The sequence below is a fragment of the Zingiber officinale genome, chromosome 4A (genome assembly GCF_018446385.1).
Source record: "Zingiber officinale cultivar Zhangliang chromosome 4A, Zo_v1.1, whole genome shotgun sequence".
Taxonomy (NCBI): Eukaryota; Viridiplantae; Streptophyta; class Magnoliopsida; order Zingiberales; family Zingiberaceae; genus Zingiber; species Zingiber officinale.
In genome coordinates, this window is record NC_055992.1 from 121,660,699 (window position 1) to 121,677,249 (window position 16,551).

General features: G+C 36.0%; 3 protein-coding genes across 3 annotated transcripts; 2 read left to right on the forward strand and 1 right to left on the reverse strand.

Moving 5' to 3' along the window:
- The first annotated feature begins 377 nt into the window (after nt 1-377).
- Nucleotides 378-2,283, forward strand: LOC121970829 (60S ribosomal protein L38). Its single transcript, XM_042521806.1, has 3 exons — nt 378-520; nt 840-1,023; nt 1,955-2,283. Exons 1-3 carry the CDS (start codon nt 518-520, stop codon nt 1,975-1,977), a joined length of 210 nt encoding a protein of 69 aa, XP_042377740.1. The 5' UTR covers nt 378-517; the 3' UTR covers nt 1,978-2,283.
- A 1,309-nt stretch (nt 2,284-3,592) lies between these two features.
- Nucleotides 3,593-5,417, forward strand: LOC121970830 (60S ribosomal protein L38). Its single transcript, XM_042521808.1, has 3 exons — nt 3,593-3,707; nt 4,079-4,262; nt 5,179-5,417. Exons 1-3 carry the CDS (start codon nt 3,705-3,707, stop codon nt 5,199-5,201), a joined length of 210 nt encoding a protein of 69 aa, XP_042377742.1. The 5' UTR covers nt 3,593-3,704; the 3' UTR covers nt 5,202-5,417.
- Nucleotides 5,418-6,761: 1,344 nt separating this feature from the next.
- On the reverse strand, nt 6,762-10,802 carry LOC121970831 (signal recognition particle 14 kDa protein-like). Its single transcript, XM_042521809.1, has 4 exons — nt 10,652-10,802; nt 10,024-10,117; nt 9,775-9,884; nt 6,762-7,163 (listed from the first exon to the last, which is right to left on the reverse strand). The coding sequence occupies exons 1-4, from the start codon at nt 10,652-10,654 to the stop codon at nt 6,975-6,977; spliced, it is 396 nt and encodes a 131-aa protein (XP_042377743.1). The 5' UTR covers nt 10,655-10,802; the 3' UTR covers nt 6,762-6,974.
- Nucleotides 10,803-16,551: the final 5,749 nt, after the last annotated feature.

Genomic DNA, 16,551 nt, shown 5'->3' on the forward strand with positions numbered 1-16,551 from the left:
TTCTAAATACTTTACACTTAATTGAATTTAATATTAAGTTTTTTAAGTAACTTTTGAAAAGATTTAAAACTCAAACTATTTTGTTTGACCACTCTTTGAAGGTGGGTTGACCAAATAAGTATGTTTGGTCAACAAAAAAATTGTAGATTCTTGCCTTTTAATTGTAAATTTTAAATTTACAATGAGTTTTAAAATTTTAATTTTAAAAACTTATATAATACAATACTTATTATTTATAGAATAAAAACTCAATTTATTTATTTTAGTTATCTTATTAAAATATTAATGATTTTTTTTTAAAATAAAGGCAATCTTCAATCATTTTCTGGCACTTGTTAAGTAAACAGAGATAATCATCTACTTATCTATCTATTCATCCTTCCACCCCTCTTCTCCCCTCTAGTAAGCACACCCGCTCCGAGGTAAGTAGGGTTCTCCTCCCTATTAAAGTCCGCGCCTCGCTACCTCACGCCGCCGCCGCGAGATCGAAGCTGGCCGCCACGAAAGACGTTGGAAGATGGTATTCTTTAATTGTTGTCTTTAAGTTGTAGCATAAAAAAATCTATCAGGAATTGAACTGCAGTGAATTCTGGTTCATGTTTGGTTTGGATCTCCTTTTGTAAATTTAGATGTAGTAAATCGATATTTGAATTCGCTTGGTGCAATTATCTTGTCGATTTGTCTAATGGTTTCGTTCCACATATTGGATGAGAATCATATTGCTGAATCTTCACCCCTTTATTTAACTTTCAGTTTTCCCGACTAGAACTGCCCTTGGAAATGATTGGTTTGACGTAATTACGGTTCCAATAATGATTTTTGATTTCTACACCTTGCAGCCGAAGCAGATCCATGAGATCAAGGATTTCCTTCTCACCGCCAGAAGGAAAGATGCGCGATCAGTGAAGATTAAGAGAGGAAAGGACGTCGTCAAGTTCAAAGTTCGCTGCTCCAAGTACCTCTACACTCTGTGCGTGTTTGACTCTGAGAAGGCGAACAAGTTGAAGCAATCTCTTCCTCCAGGTTGGTTAAATTACTGAATAGCTTTGATTGATTGCTCTACGAGTAAAGCTTGTCATAGTTACTTGAAGATTTAGTGACTTCCATAATGGTGCCATTTTTAAAGAGTTTCTACACAAACAAAATGGCAAATTGAACTATTGAAAATTTTATTTTTGCTACCAACCTTCTGAACTTTGATCACTAGTCAATGAAATTGGATGAAGTTACCTTCCCAAGTCAGGGAATTTTGGTTTCTCAATCATAAGAGCTAAGCAGTAATGAATCTACCTTTACAAATCACAATGAGTTGCAACAGAAATCCATGTTTCAAGGACTCAAGTCTATGTATCCTACACGAGCATTTGTAGGTGTCTGATGCCCCTTCTTCGAATAAGATGTTCAACTACCAGTTACCATTGCAAGAAAGTAAATTTGTGTCAAGCTACCACTGTATCCATCCATAGATTATCCTGCTTAAGCATTAATAAAGGTGTATAATATCTCATATTCTTAAAGAGCTAAGCATCTAATGAATCTTCCTTTACAAATCACAATGTGGCCATGTATCCTACACGAGCATTTGTAGGTGTCTGATACCCCATCTTCAAATAAGTTTGACACGAAGTTGGATATTCAATCGCTAATTACCATTGAAATAAAGTCAATTTGTTTTTGTTAACAAGCTTATCAAGCTACCACTATATCATCCATAGATTATCCTGCATAAGCACCAATAAAGGTGTTTAATATCTAATGTTCTTAAAGCTTTTATATGAAAGTTAATTGGGTTAGTATATCTGTCCGGTGTCCTGGATGGTTTACTTATGGGTTATTGGTTATTGTTGCAAGAAAGAAAAATTTATGTTTGATAAGCCAGCTTGTCAAGATACCACTACCATCAAATAGTTCCTCTGACAAAAGATTATTCATTGTTATTCGTTTGTTTTTATAGGTTTGAGTGTCCAAGAAATATGAAGATGCAGCTAAGAACTCTAGTTTGGCCTCTAGGTTTTGAGCAGCTCCTGAATTTATATCTTCTCAGAAAGAAGTTTAGTATTTCATTAAGTGGATTGTTAGTGTTCTAGTATGCTTGTAAGGATCATATTTGAGCTGTTCCTGTGTTGCTGAAGATCTGCAGCACACTTTCTCTCTTTGGAATATGGAAGACTTAATTCATCCACTGTCATGGCATTTGTTCCATTTATAAATGTCATAATGTGAAATAGTTCCCAAGTTGTTTCAGATAAACACTTGGTCAATAATCAGAATTTCATTTGTTAATCTGTTAAGGATATATTTTTTTTTGAAAAAAAATAGTACTCTTAATTCATTCCTGAGCTTTAAAAATTATTTCAATTTTATTCTATTTATAAAATATTTTGTTTTTTACATTAAGAATTTATTTTCTCATTTGGTGACATGCTTGATTGCGGCTAGAGAGGAAAGGTAAAGAATCATTTTTTAAAAAACTTTTTTAAATTGTAATTATTATTTTATTATTTATTTAAATATACAAAAACAAGCGACTGTATAAAAGTTTTATAATTTTAAGTTATTGAGAAATAATGCGTATTTGATTTTATTAAATTAATATTTAAGTGATTTATAAGAATAATAATATTTCTACTCGAACTTCAAAAAAAGTTAAAATATAAATTAGATATAATTTTTAATAAATAATTAAATTTGAAGACAATGATCGGGTTCTATATCCCTAAGGGGTACTAAGTTGAATATTAAGTGAGTAGTTGGTTTTTTCCTACTTCGACTCTGATTCTAATTTTAATTCTTAAGATCTAGTTTGATTTGTAACAAAATTAAATAGTTCACGAATTATTGGAGTTCTAGCTTGTTTAAAAGTCTAAAAAGCTTAATTTGAACTTTGACGAGTTAACATATTATTTTTATATCGTTAAATAAGTTGGAGTTCTAACTCGTTATGTTCGATCTTAAATTAACGGTATTATTTTACTTTTAAATTTTAATTATATATATATATATACACTCATGAGCGACTAAATTCGGACATCTCAATTAGTAAATTGAATCGAGGCACCCAGACAAATTTCCGGGAGTTCTTACAAGCTTTTAGGTGTCCGGACAAATTTTCGGACATTCTGATTTGTATTGTCCATAAATATACAAGGTAAATTTCTTCTCTCTATATATTGATATATTCTTGAGCCTTTAATTGAACATATTACCCCCAAGGATTTGACACAGATGAAAAACGTATGGTATTGTGTTTGAGTTGGGCAGGGATTAATCGTAGAGTTTCATTGTCTTATCATGCACTTGTCACATGTGCTCCTGTTGGTTATAGGGGACCGTTAACATGATAATTTTATATTTTCTTTAAATAAATGTATTTACGAGCTAGAGAAATAAATATTGTTAAATTTGAGCTTCATCAATAATATTTCCAAGTTCGAAATGTTGAGGCTTAATCGAATGATTTTTTTTTTTAACCGAGATAATAGCTTGCGAGTGACTTAATTGGTTTACACACATATGGGTCCCATACGTGGGACCCGCACATTGCCACATAGGTGGGTTCCATTACAAGGGTATCTAGGTAATTAGCCAAGACACAGCTTTGCAAAATTAGGGTTGCCTTCGTATATTAAAGTCCGCCCTCCTCCGAACGCAGCCACGGTTGCTTCGCAAGATCGACTCCTAATCGCCACGGAAGCGGCTCGAGGATGGTAATGTTTCTTTTCTTCCGCCGTGTATTTGTTTATTCCAATTATTTTCTCTCATTTGTAGCGATTGTGCAGAAAAAATTTGTATCGGGGATAGATTTTGGTGTATATTTGTGTTTCGGATCTCATCTTGTGAATTTAGCTTTAATGAATCGATAAATGAACTCGCTTGGTGCAGTTATCGTCTCGATTTATCTGAGTTTTTCGTTCAACTACTCCGAGAAGAATTTTTAACGGCTGAATCATCACCGCTTGCTTTACATTTAAGTTTTTTCCCACTAAAAATGCCCATATTTATTTTTTCCTTTATCAGAAACAATCGTCTTGTCGTATCTACGGTTCAGATAATGATTTTTGATTTCCACTACTTGCAGCCGAAGCAGATCCATGAGATTAAGGATTTCCTTCTCACTGCGAGAAGGAAAGATGCGCGATCAGTGAAGATTAAAAGAGGTAAGGACGTCGTAAAGTTCAAAGTTCGCTGCTCCAAGTACCTCTACACACTGTGTGTGTTTGACTCTGAGAAGGCGAACAAGTTGAAGCAATCTCTTCCTCCAGGTTGGTTTCGGCATGGACATCTGTTTGTTATTTACCTTTATCGGATTTACCTTAATTTATATTATATGAATCTTTTATTGTTTTATTTCATAGTTATTTGAAGACTTGACGACTTCTGTTATGGTGACTTGGTTAATTTTTTTTATACAGAGTTCTACACAAACAAAATCAAAGGCTGAACTATGAAAAATGTGATCTTGCATTAATCATCTTAACTTTGAACACTAGTAAATCAAATAGGCTGCAAGCTATCTAGAGTTCAAAATTCACAATAAAGTGTTGAAGGTATACATGCAATAATTTCAGATGCTAGTTTCATTGGGGTTTGAGATATGAAAATTTTTGACAGAGCAACAATGACTAAAGAGTGAAGTATTGTATAAGCCTTTATCTTTTGTAAGCTAGAAAATATCAGAAACTTAAATCTGTTTTCCCCTTTAAATTATGTTAGGAAGAGTTTATGATATGATCAAATTCCTAAGGCAAGGAGTTTGGTTTCTCAGTCTTGTGAGCTAATCAGCTAGTGAGTTAACCTTATTGAGTCAGCTACTGGTATCCTGCACAAGTGCTTATAGATGTTCGATACCTCATTTTGCTGGTGAGTGTTTGATGTTCGATTTATCAACAGCAGTTATGCAAGAAGGTTTTTGTTTGCTAAGCTAGCTCTACTGCTACTTCCATAGATTATTGTGCACCAGTATTAATCTAGGCGTTTGATATCTCATTTTCTTTAAGTTCTTATCCGTAATCAATTGGAGATCGATATTGCACCTGCATGTTGTTGGTTTTGTTGGTTGCCAATTATCGTTGCAAGAAAGTCAATTTTTGTGTCTGCTAAACCAGCTGAGCAAGCTGCTACTATCATCAAATAGATTCTTTTGTTACGTTTATTTATTTCATTTGCTTGTTTTTATAGGTTTGAGCGTCCAAGAAATCTGAAGATGCAGGTTGAAACTCTGAGTGGTCCTAGGTTTTGAGCAGCTCTCGAGTTTATTTCTTTTCAGCATAGTAGTCATGTCCTCCTTTGTCGAATGGATTGTCACTGTCCTAATGTGTTTGAAGGATCATATTTGAGCTATTATTGTTTTGCTGAGGAATCTACATGCATTTGCTTATTTGGAATGTGCAAGGCTTGAGTTCATCCTCTTTGTTTCATCACATGTTTGCCCCATTTATGAACTTTCAGATAAGCCAACTTTGCAATCTATTAAGAAAAAATATTAATGATTTCCTTTTGATGAATATTAACTAAAATTGCAAGTGTAAAAAATAATATATATTTATGGTCATATTGTAAGGTTAAAACTTTCATTTAAATTATGTTTATTAAGGTGATCATTTCATCTTAATGGATTTGTCTTAGGATATTTAGTTGACTAGAGGATGATAGTTTTATAAACTAACTACGTATTTTATCTCCTTTTGAAGTTTTGATATATAATCTACGGATAGATGAGAGATGTTTGAAATAAATATAATCATCTTTATTACAGTAAATGTGAGCAAGATTAGTCACTCATTTGTACCCTTATGAGTTGTGTAGATCCATAAAGTAAATAATAATTTTACTTATAGAATTCTTATTTATTTTATGAATTTCTGGAAAATGAAAATGCATTCTTTATTTTCATCTAGCAATTTCCCAAATCTGAACCAAATCGAAATTTAGTAAAAGAACACTACCTTCAGTCCCCTAACCACCCATACTTTACCTTCTATGTCAGACAAAAATTATTCCTGATCATAATTATCCTTAATTTTTATAAGGATAAAGAGGTATAATTTTTTCTCAATTTAGTATCATTAAAAAAAATTAATATATTTTTTTTTGTCTAAATAAGGATCATTCTTTTTTCACCTGGCCAATTAATCAATTAGGAAGTATTATATCTCTTTTTTAATTTTTATACCTAAAAAATTGAGGGCTTGTGTTCCCGCACGGCAACCCTATTGGTAACTTTCAGGATAATTTGACTATTATTTTTTTAAAAAAATAATAAACTCTTGTCCTAATTTGTCAAAAATGGATATGATATGGCAATCCTATTTGAAAAATAGGATTGAGAATTTTCATATTTGGATTCTAGTTGTTCTGAATTTAAAATTTAGGCTTTTTTTAATTGAATAAAATGTTATTATCAAAATTTATTTTAAAAATTAAAATATTTTTTATATATAAATAGTAAAATCTTAATATCACTGATAATGATTTGTTAAGATAAAAGTAAATAATTATAAAAAAAAAATAGTATAAATAAATCAGGTCAAACAGGTTATTCAAATTAGTCAGATTATTCGAGTTCAAGTTTAGAATTTTCAAGATGAATTTTAATTTGGATTGAATTCAAGTTAAAAAATTTTTATAATATATCCGATCCTCTCTAATACTATTTAATTGTACCCGAAGTGTTTAATACGAAAATGATAAAATATCAGATAAATCATTAAAAAAAATAAAAAAGAAGCAGCAGACAAATAATCGTTCTAACAATTCACACAGGACAAGCAAATAATACTAATGATTACTGAACAGTTGTAAAATTCAGTCTTCTGAAAAATTTAAGAACGTTGAGATATTTCCCTCTGAAGGGTATAAATCCATTCCAGAATCCACAAAAATTGCCTCATTGTCATGGAAAACTAATTAATGTTGCAGCATTCTAACCATCCTTGAAGGGGGCCAATTGCAGACTTGAGAACTCAAATTGTGCCTCATTTTGAGGGCTTCAAGGTTGACAATGATCGCTTCTTCGAGGAGTTTGACTTGGATGAATCTTGTTTCTTCTCAGGCTCGACGGTCTTCTTCCTATCCTTCCGTTCCCTTTTCTTAAGAGCATTCATGTGAGCTTTAAGAACAGTTGCATAAGAAGCTTGGAATTTCTGGTATTCCTTTGCCGAAAGCTAGCAGAACATTTATGAATTAAAAAAACAACCAGTAAGTGGCATTCAAAAGCAAGCATCATGAACTCATTGGTATATTTAAAGTTCAAATGAGATGAGAAATCGTTGAGAAGATGACAATTGAGAAAACACAACTTCAGATATGATGGAGAAACTGACAAATCTCAACATTGTCAAATGAAATGGAGCACAAGTTTCTATTCTGACACAATTCAAACCCTTACCAAGAGCAAAGCACTAATAACAAAACATGTTAAGAATAAAAAAAAGCTTACCAACCAATGTTTATCTAAACTTTGTTTTCATGTTACTCTTCAGATCCTTTGGGCCAAAATGAGTACAATATAAGCAATGCAAATAAGAACTCAATTAAAAAATTAATAATCTCTAGTTGAATGTTTGTATCCTAACAACTAGCAAGTAACAAAAAATAAAAATCATTGATACTGACCCTATATGGGTCTTTAATTGTAATTCAGCAAACCAACACCAATCACAAAATAGTAGATTTTGTTTTCTGAGTGGAGTGAGAAAAAAAACTTTCTTATAATTGTCTAAGATTTATTCTAATCAAGTTACAGGCCAATAGGAAAAGCTGAACATTTCGATATGTCACATTAATTTTAGCAGAAGCAAAATATCATAATATCCCTTTATATTGAAATAGCAAAAATTCATGGTATTGAAAGTAATACATCACTCATCTGTCTAGTGACAAAAAGTATGTCATAGGAACATGATGATTAGAGATAGATAAGATAAGTGCTAACAGCTTCCATTTTTAATACAATTTTCTACAGAAGGTGACCTATGCATATTGCATTTAAGTTCGAGGTGCTCAACTAGGAACAGTGGCTTCACTAGTGATTAGTAGAAGTTGTAAGGATATCAACATTTCAGTTAGCAAAACTGCATGTCATTTTTCATTTCATTGTAATTAATTGGTCTACTTGTCAATTCTTTAAACTGAGATTGTAAAGCATGTTCATCATCTAGTTCATGCCAATGAATTAACTGGCATATCAGGCAAGAGCCTCTAAACTAAATCATAACTTTTCCTTGAAAGTTGAAACTAATAATAACTGAAAATCATTGTTCTTATTTTAGCCACACCATTACTATGTCTTCAGATTTGTTGACACAGTACAATAATGACATGATTAAGTAAACTATAGTAGGGATTGGCTAGTCCAACTCCTGCATTTTTATTTTTATTTTTTTTGCTATTGAGCATGTCAGATACCATATGCAAAGACATGAAGAAGAACAAGAAAAGATAGGAAGATAGGAAAGAAAGAAAGCACTGGTTAAAAGCTGAAATCTAATCCAATGTGTTATTCCACCAGAATTTATAGAAATAGAATAACTATTCATAGGAATAGAATAACAATTCCTGTGAACCAAATGCACCACTATAGTTGGATTGATTAGAGCAACGATGCAATTAAATTGATTAAAGTAATTTTAATTAAAGAAAACACTAGTTGAATTGAGTCTTAAATAATACTAAGGATGTATCTTTGCATGGAGGCCAATAGGCCCAAAATAGTTGGGATAAATACAACTTGATGATGATAATGAAGATGGCTCTGGTGGTGGTAATATGTAGGCACCTTTAGATGGGTAGTGATAAAGGAGTCCTATCTCATTTTCTTATGGACAAAACACTACAAGATACAAGTTACAATTGCCAAGTGAAGTAGATTAGTCAGGAAGAAGAAAAAAAAATCATGATATTGCTATAAAAAAACATAGTTCGATAATAGTTACAATGTTGAAGTTTTTCCAAAAGGTTAGAACAAAGCACATCATGGTATAACTAACCATCTGGGCCATTCAGAGTACAAATTAAACAAACCACTAAATGAAAAGAAAATTTAATAATGAAGTTATTGGCAAAACCCATCTATGGTGCAGACTCAGTACATCAATAAGCCAAAGTATGATAAAAGATCTAACTAGACTCTTTCTAGAAGTATTTGAAATATATGGAAGAATAATATGCTTTCCAACAAATAATATGTGAAACAACTCAGCTTGATAAATGATGACTGAATAATAATCAAAGAAACAAACAACAAAAAAATGAAACGTGTACACACTCCATCGTATCTTACTGGAATGAGGTTGGAATTCCAATATGGTTAGTAATAAACTGAAGGATAAGCATGTACAGACTCCATCATCTCACCAGGAATAGTAAGAGTAGCATATATTACGGAAAGTTAATCCAGCAAATAAGCAATCAAAACAGCAGCAATCTAAAGCAACAACCTTCCAACTATTTCTCCAAAATACTTCTAAAAAAAATCTCAAATACTGCAAGTGACCATGAAAAATGTTCATGAGTGTAATCATTACTGCAAAAGATACATTATATTTTGGGGAGGAAAGAAAGAAAGATTGGAGATGGAAATGTATGAACAAGTGAATCAAAAGCATATATAACAATTAACTTCCATAGCACCGAAGTAGTATAGAAGAGACATAAAAATATATAAATTAACAAGCAATTAACTATTCTCCATTGGCTGCAAACTGTGATTGTTAAGTATGCACATTTTTTAAATATTAGAAGTTAAGAGACAATGTTCATCAGCTAAGACCTTACCGAAGTAGAGATGGTCTTCTTGCCATCAGTAGCACGAACAAGGCAACGATACTCAATTGGTTGCCCACTAGTCTCCATTTTGTTCCTAGTTGCCTTGCACTTCATAGATGCTATTTGTGGGGGGAAAGGGCAAAAAACAAACAAAAAAAAAAAATCCTCATAAATAACATTACTATGTATTCCATCTTAAAAACTGAAACTTAGGTAAAAGTAGCTAGTGAACAAAAAAAAAGGACTTGATCAACTAACAACGCTTGAGGGTGACCCAGATAGATCCTTTCTCTGTTGAGCGCTCAAACATGCTAGTAAGCTCATTAAGAAACGGATCTGGCTGCAGAAGAACCTGAAGAACAAAGAGACAATAAATGAGAAAAACCCATTCAACTTTGCCAGCGGAATGTTTTTTTTTTCTTTTGCTTAAAAAGAAAACCCTCACTGTGATGAAACACGATGCGACTATTTACCGAAAGATAGAAAAAGGAGACCCAATTGGGGCAGATAATTCCCAAGCACAAAACTAGGAATTGTCGGACAATACTGTAATTAGTTACAAAAAGATAATTTTGAATGAAGAAATTCAACAAATATATGGGGACATATTTGATCGAAAGGAACTAATAGATCTTTCGACAAGAGAGAGGAAAATGTAAAAGAATTTCATGCAAATCGAGAAAACAAACAAACCTAGAACAAAATAACTGATCCACCAAAACGATCCAGAAAATACCAGATCAAAAACGTCGAAAGAAAAACAAGTGCGGAACCGAAAATGATGCAATCACAGCACGATATCGGAGCAAAATCAAGCCAAATTTCAGAAGAAGAAAAACAAAAGGAGAAATTACAGAAGAACTGGCGGCGAAAGCTAGAAACTCACCATCTTTCAATGGACTCCAATTCGACGAATCAAGCAAATCCTTCCACCTTCGCTCGCCGTTTTAAGACTCCGATCGAAAGAACAGCGACGCCGAGTGGGGTTGATTTGGGTTGGGCTCCGACTCGATACCTTGGCAGTTCGTTGCCGATGCACTTATAAATGGGCCACAAAAAAGGCCTATTTACATACGGGGCGAAAAACCCCGTTGATATTTTTCATTCTGCTGTCCTTTAAATAAAAAATTTAGACAAAAAATAAATAAATAACATTTAAAAATCATCTAAAACAATTAATCATTACGATGCAATATCAAATTACGACGAACAGACAAGGACAAGCTCAATTTGGTGTTCAGTCCCTATTCCTCTTTACTTTATTTTTAATTGTGGGGCTCAAATTATGTCTTTTCCCCCAATTTTGGGGTACAAATTAAACATAATTGAGCTTCTCGTCCACCTAACAATGGATACACATCCTCTTTTTGATGATCTTTGTTTGTACGTTGTTTCTCTTTAATGTCGAAGGGCAGGGGGGAAATTGTAATAATAACTTATACGAGGATTTTGAGTTGAAAAAATCTTTTAGTCATGAAGACCAACTTCTTCTGCTATTTTAATTTTGAGCCCTGAGTTTTAATCTTAAGCTTAATCTTACTTTTTCAATAATAATAAGTGATAAGTTTGGAAGGACTTGAAACCTTTTTTTTAAAAAAAAAAAATCATCAAAAGGCGTTTTTTAAATTTATTATTGATATGGAGTCTTCTTATACTTCAATCTATTTTATTTTAAAAAATATTTTTATTTTAGTGCTGTTCTTGTAGCGATGATTTTTATAATGGTTACATTTTATTTATGGTCAGTATTATATTGTAATAACTTTGGAATTATAGCTAGTTATGATAGTTATGGGTTGGCTACTGATATGGAGAATGGTAAGAATCACCATGAGAGTAAGAAGCTTAAATCGGTAGATTGAGTCATGACAAATTTAAGATAGATTAATGATCATTTTTCTCAATTGACTAGACTAACTGATTCACCAAGGTTGAATCATTATTTCTGTCACGCTGGTCAATCTATTACTCTGTCGATCTGTCACTCTTCTTGATCGAGCCGAGTCCTCAAGGTGATCTACATCCTTTATCAGAACCGACTCCCTCCAAAAGTAAGGTCCGATTGGACGATGGAGGGGACTTAGCTGACCTATCATCACAGTACATTAATGGTTCATCAGCTCAACATTCCTTTTTGACATTTTGTACCATGGAGGATACAGAATATTCTGCATGCAAGTTGTACATTAGAAGCTTCCTCTCTGCCAAACATAAAGATTATGAGTTCATTTTAGGAAAGGTGTCAGAACATTTTTATAGTCTGTCTTTTTTTTAGAAACGCTTGAGATTCATGCATAGAAAAATAGAAACACTATAAAAGTGGATCTCTATCTACAAGCATAGGTACGCGATGTTATGCAATTTTAGACACTCATAGCCACTGTTCATTTACTGTTCATCATATTCAAGCAGATATTTGACTTGAGCATCGAAAGGTCTACAATGGGACCCCCTTCTTGACCCGATTGCTAACACTCATTTTGACACGTAGGATCACTCAGAGTCACTTTTTGCTGAATCAGAGTCTTCAATCAATCAACATTAGAGTCACCTTCCCAGCCAACATTAGAGTCTTCAATCGATCGGCTTCGGCTACTCTTTTGTGTGATGATTCTGAGCGGTGACTTGTCCCTCTTGATCGGACAAGCTCTTCCATACCCGGTGCCTCAATGTTTCCTAGAGCGCACGATGTTGAGAGGTGTCACCGCCTTACCCCGAGCCAGACGGGCGAAGGAGTCCTGGTGCCGAGCGGCTGACCCGTTCGGACAAGCAGCATGACAGGTGGACCGTGCACGTTGGAACATGGGGGGCGTGACCACGAACATGTTGGAGAACGTGGCCACAAACATATCGGAGAGCGTGCTCACGTTTCAAGGAACATGCACGTCGTCCACTAAAGCTCTATATAAAGGGGGTCCATCACCAGCGGAGGTGCGCGTTATCTACTGTTTGTGCATAATTCTACCGTTTCTCCACTTCTTATCCACATTCCAGCGATTGACTTGAGCGTCGGAGGGCCAACGCCAGGACCCTTCCCTGGCTCGGCATTGACGGTGTTTGTTTTGCAGAGCAGAGCGGAACCCACATTCGATCAGCGAAGCCGTCACTTCCAGCTTTCTACTGGCCCGCTTTCGGATATGATCATTTTGACGTCGTTTGTGGGAACGTAGCTTGCATCCAAAATGAGGAGATGGAAGACGTTGGATGACACCACACGGTGACGCTGAAGCAAGAAGAGCTTGACGCGCTGATACAAGCCCAATCAGTGAAGATAGTGGAGCAACAACAACAACAACAAGTGCTGGCCGAATGCTAAGCACCAAGGTTGAATAGGAAGAACCACCATGAGAGTAAGAAGCTTAAATCGGTAGATTGAGTCATGACAAAATTAAGATAGGTTAATGATCATTTTTATCAATTGACTGGACTAACTGATCCACCAAGGTTGAACCATTATTTTTTCTAGCCGATCCGTCACGCTGGTCAATATATTACTCTGGTCAATCTGTCACTCTTCTTGATCGAGCCGAGTCCTCAAGGTGATCTACATCCTTTATCAGAACCGACTCCCTCCGAAAGCAAGGTCCGATTGGACGATGGAGGGGACTTAGCCGACCTATCATTATAGCACATTAATGGTTCATCAACTCAACATTCTTTTTTGGCATTTTGTGCCACGGAGGATACAGAATATTCTGCATGCAAGCTATACATTAGAAGTTTCCTCTCTGTTAAACGTAGAGATTGCGAGTTCATTTTAGGAAAGGTGTCAGAATATTTTTATAGTCTGTCTTTTTTTAAAAACACATGAGATTCATGCATAGATAAATAGTAACATTATAAAAGGGGATCTCTATCTACAAGCATAGGTACGCGATGGTATGTAATTTTACACACTCATAGCCACTGTTCATTTACTGTTCATCATATTCAAGCATATCTTTGACTTGAGCGTCGAAAGGTCTACGACGGGACCCCCTCCCGATTGCTAACTTATTTTGACACGTAGGACCGCTCAGTCACTTTTTGCTGAATCAGAGTCTTCAAGCAGTCAACATTAGAGTCACCTTCCTAGCCAACTTTCTTCTCTGCTTTCGGACGAGATCATGTTTGACATTATCTATGGGAACTACACCTGATCTGGAATGTAAAGATGGATGATACTGAAGAACTCTTTGCCATTGTCATGACTTTGGAGAATTTTGACAAACAAAGCACTGCCATAGTGCGGGAGCAAGAAATCAGAGTTTTGTAGGCATCATTACTGTTGTGCTAGAAGCCCACATGTCTTCATCCTTATAAGATCCTCACTTTCAAGATACTTAGTCAGCATCTCAATTTGCTATTATTATTTTTCCCTGACTTAGCGGGTATTCTGGATCTGAGGGATGAAGACAGATATTCTATCGAGAGCTCCATCACAAACGTCTGATCAACAAATGGTAGCATCAAATTTGTCGATCGACGGTTCTAATGGAGTCAAAAGTGATAGTCAAAATTGGCAGCCCCCACACAAGCTCCGAATGGCAGGAACAAAACCGAGTGACCGCTCGACTTGATAGTATCCAATCGGCAACCTCATCACAAGGATCCAATCAAATCCATGTGTCATTTCTAGATTAGTCAAATTTCAATCACCCACCACATGGTCAAATCCGATCGGCAACAACCCATTTGTTGCTTGGTAGCTCAGGGCACGAGTGCTCAGTTAGCTTATTGGCTGCTCTAATCACAATGCTTTTGATCCTGTCTGAAAGCGGGCGAGTGGAAAGCTGGGAGTGACGACTTTGCTGACCGGATGTAGATTCCTCTCCGCTCTACAAAACAAACGTCATCAATGCCAAGCCAAGAAAGGGGTCCCCAGTGTTGGCCCTCCGATGCTCAAGTCAGTCGCTGGAATGTGGAGAAGAAGTGGAGAAATAGTAGAATTATACACAAATAGTAGATAATGCGTATCTCCGCTTGTGATGGACTCCCCTTTATATAGAGCTCTGGTGGATGACGTGCACATTCCTCGAAGCATGGGCACGTTCTCCGATATGTGTGTGGCCACGTACTCCAACATGTTCATGGTCACACCCCCTATGTTCCAACGTGCATGGTCCACCTGTCCTGCTGCTTGTCCGAACGGGTCAACCACTCGGCACCAGGACTCCTTCGCTCGATCAGCTTCGGCTACTCTTCTGTGTGATGATTCCAAGTGGTGACTTGTCCCTCTTGATCGGACAAGCTCTTCCATACCCGATGCCTCAATGTTTCCTAGAGCGTTCAATGTCGAGAGATGCCATCGCCTTACCCCGAGCCGGATGGGCGAAGGAGTCCTAGTGCTGAGCGGCTGACCAGTTCGGACAAGCAACAGGACAGGTGGACCGTGCATGTTGGAACATGGGGGACGTGACCACGAACATATTAGAGAATGTGACCACACGCATATCGGAGAGTGTGCCCACGCTTCGAGGAACGTGCATATTGTCCACCAGGCAGAGGTGCGCGTTATCTACTGTTTGCGCATAATTCTACTGTTTCTCCACTTATTCTCCACATTCCAACGACTGACTTGGGCGTTGGAGGGCCAACGTCGGGGACCCCTTCCCTAGCTCGGCATTGACGACGTTTGTTATGCAGAGCGGAGCAGAATCCACATCCGGTCAGCAAAGCTGTCACTTCCAACTTTCCACTAGCCCGCTTTCGGACAGGATCATTTTAGCGTTGTCTGTGGGAACGTAGCCTGCATCCAAAATGAGGAGATGGAAGATACTGGACGACACCATACGGTGACGCTGACACAAGAAGAGCTCAACGCGCTGATACAAGACCGAGCAGTGAAGATAGTGGAGCAACAACAACAACAACAACAACAATAAGCATTGGTTGAACGCTTAGCACCAGAACCTACGACATCAGCTGCAGGCCGGTCGACTGAACGAGTAGAGTGAGTGGACCAAATAGCCACTCGGGAGAAGACTAAGAAGTCAATCGACACCTATAGGGAAGCCCCTAATGCACCGATCTCATTCCATCGAGCACTATTCCGGACTCCATTATGTTAATTAGAGCCCTAGAGCCAATCATTTGATGATTGTTGTATGGACTCGTTGTATCATATTCTCGTATATAAATAAAGGTATTTATTTTTTGTTATTATACTTACTTGTATTGGTGCCAAATAACTAAGTATAATAGCGTCCTTGAGTAGAAGGTTCTTACCTATATCAATCGATTGGTTGAATCAATAGTGAGATGATATAGGGAACACTACTCTTAATCATTCATAGTCAAGTATTAACATTCAGGGACAATGTTAATACGACGAGACTAGCATGTAGGTCAACTCGATGACTTGATCTCACAAGTCATGGATATGGAGATATCAAGTTGACACATGGGTATGCATTGGAGAATGTATACTGAATGACCCGCCATGAGAAAGTATCATGGATCGTTATATAAGTGTCATATACTTTCTTATATGGCTATTAGTATGACTATTAGTCTTTGGACCTGAAGTCACCATAGTTTCCTACATAAGGAGTTACGTACTTTGGCTTCGTCAAACATCACCCGTAACTGGGTGGACTATAAAGGTGATTACTGGGTATATAACAAATTATGCGGAGGGATGTGAGTGATGTAGGTGAGATCTATCCCTCCTATATGACGGGAGTGACATCGATATTCTTGATAGAGTGAGACCACGAAGTGCATGGTTATGCCCAAATGAGTCAATATGAGATATTGAGCTCATTTGATTGAGTGAGTCTACTTAGAGTTCAAGATTTAGATTGA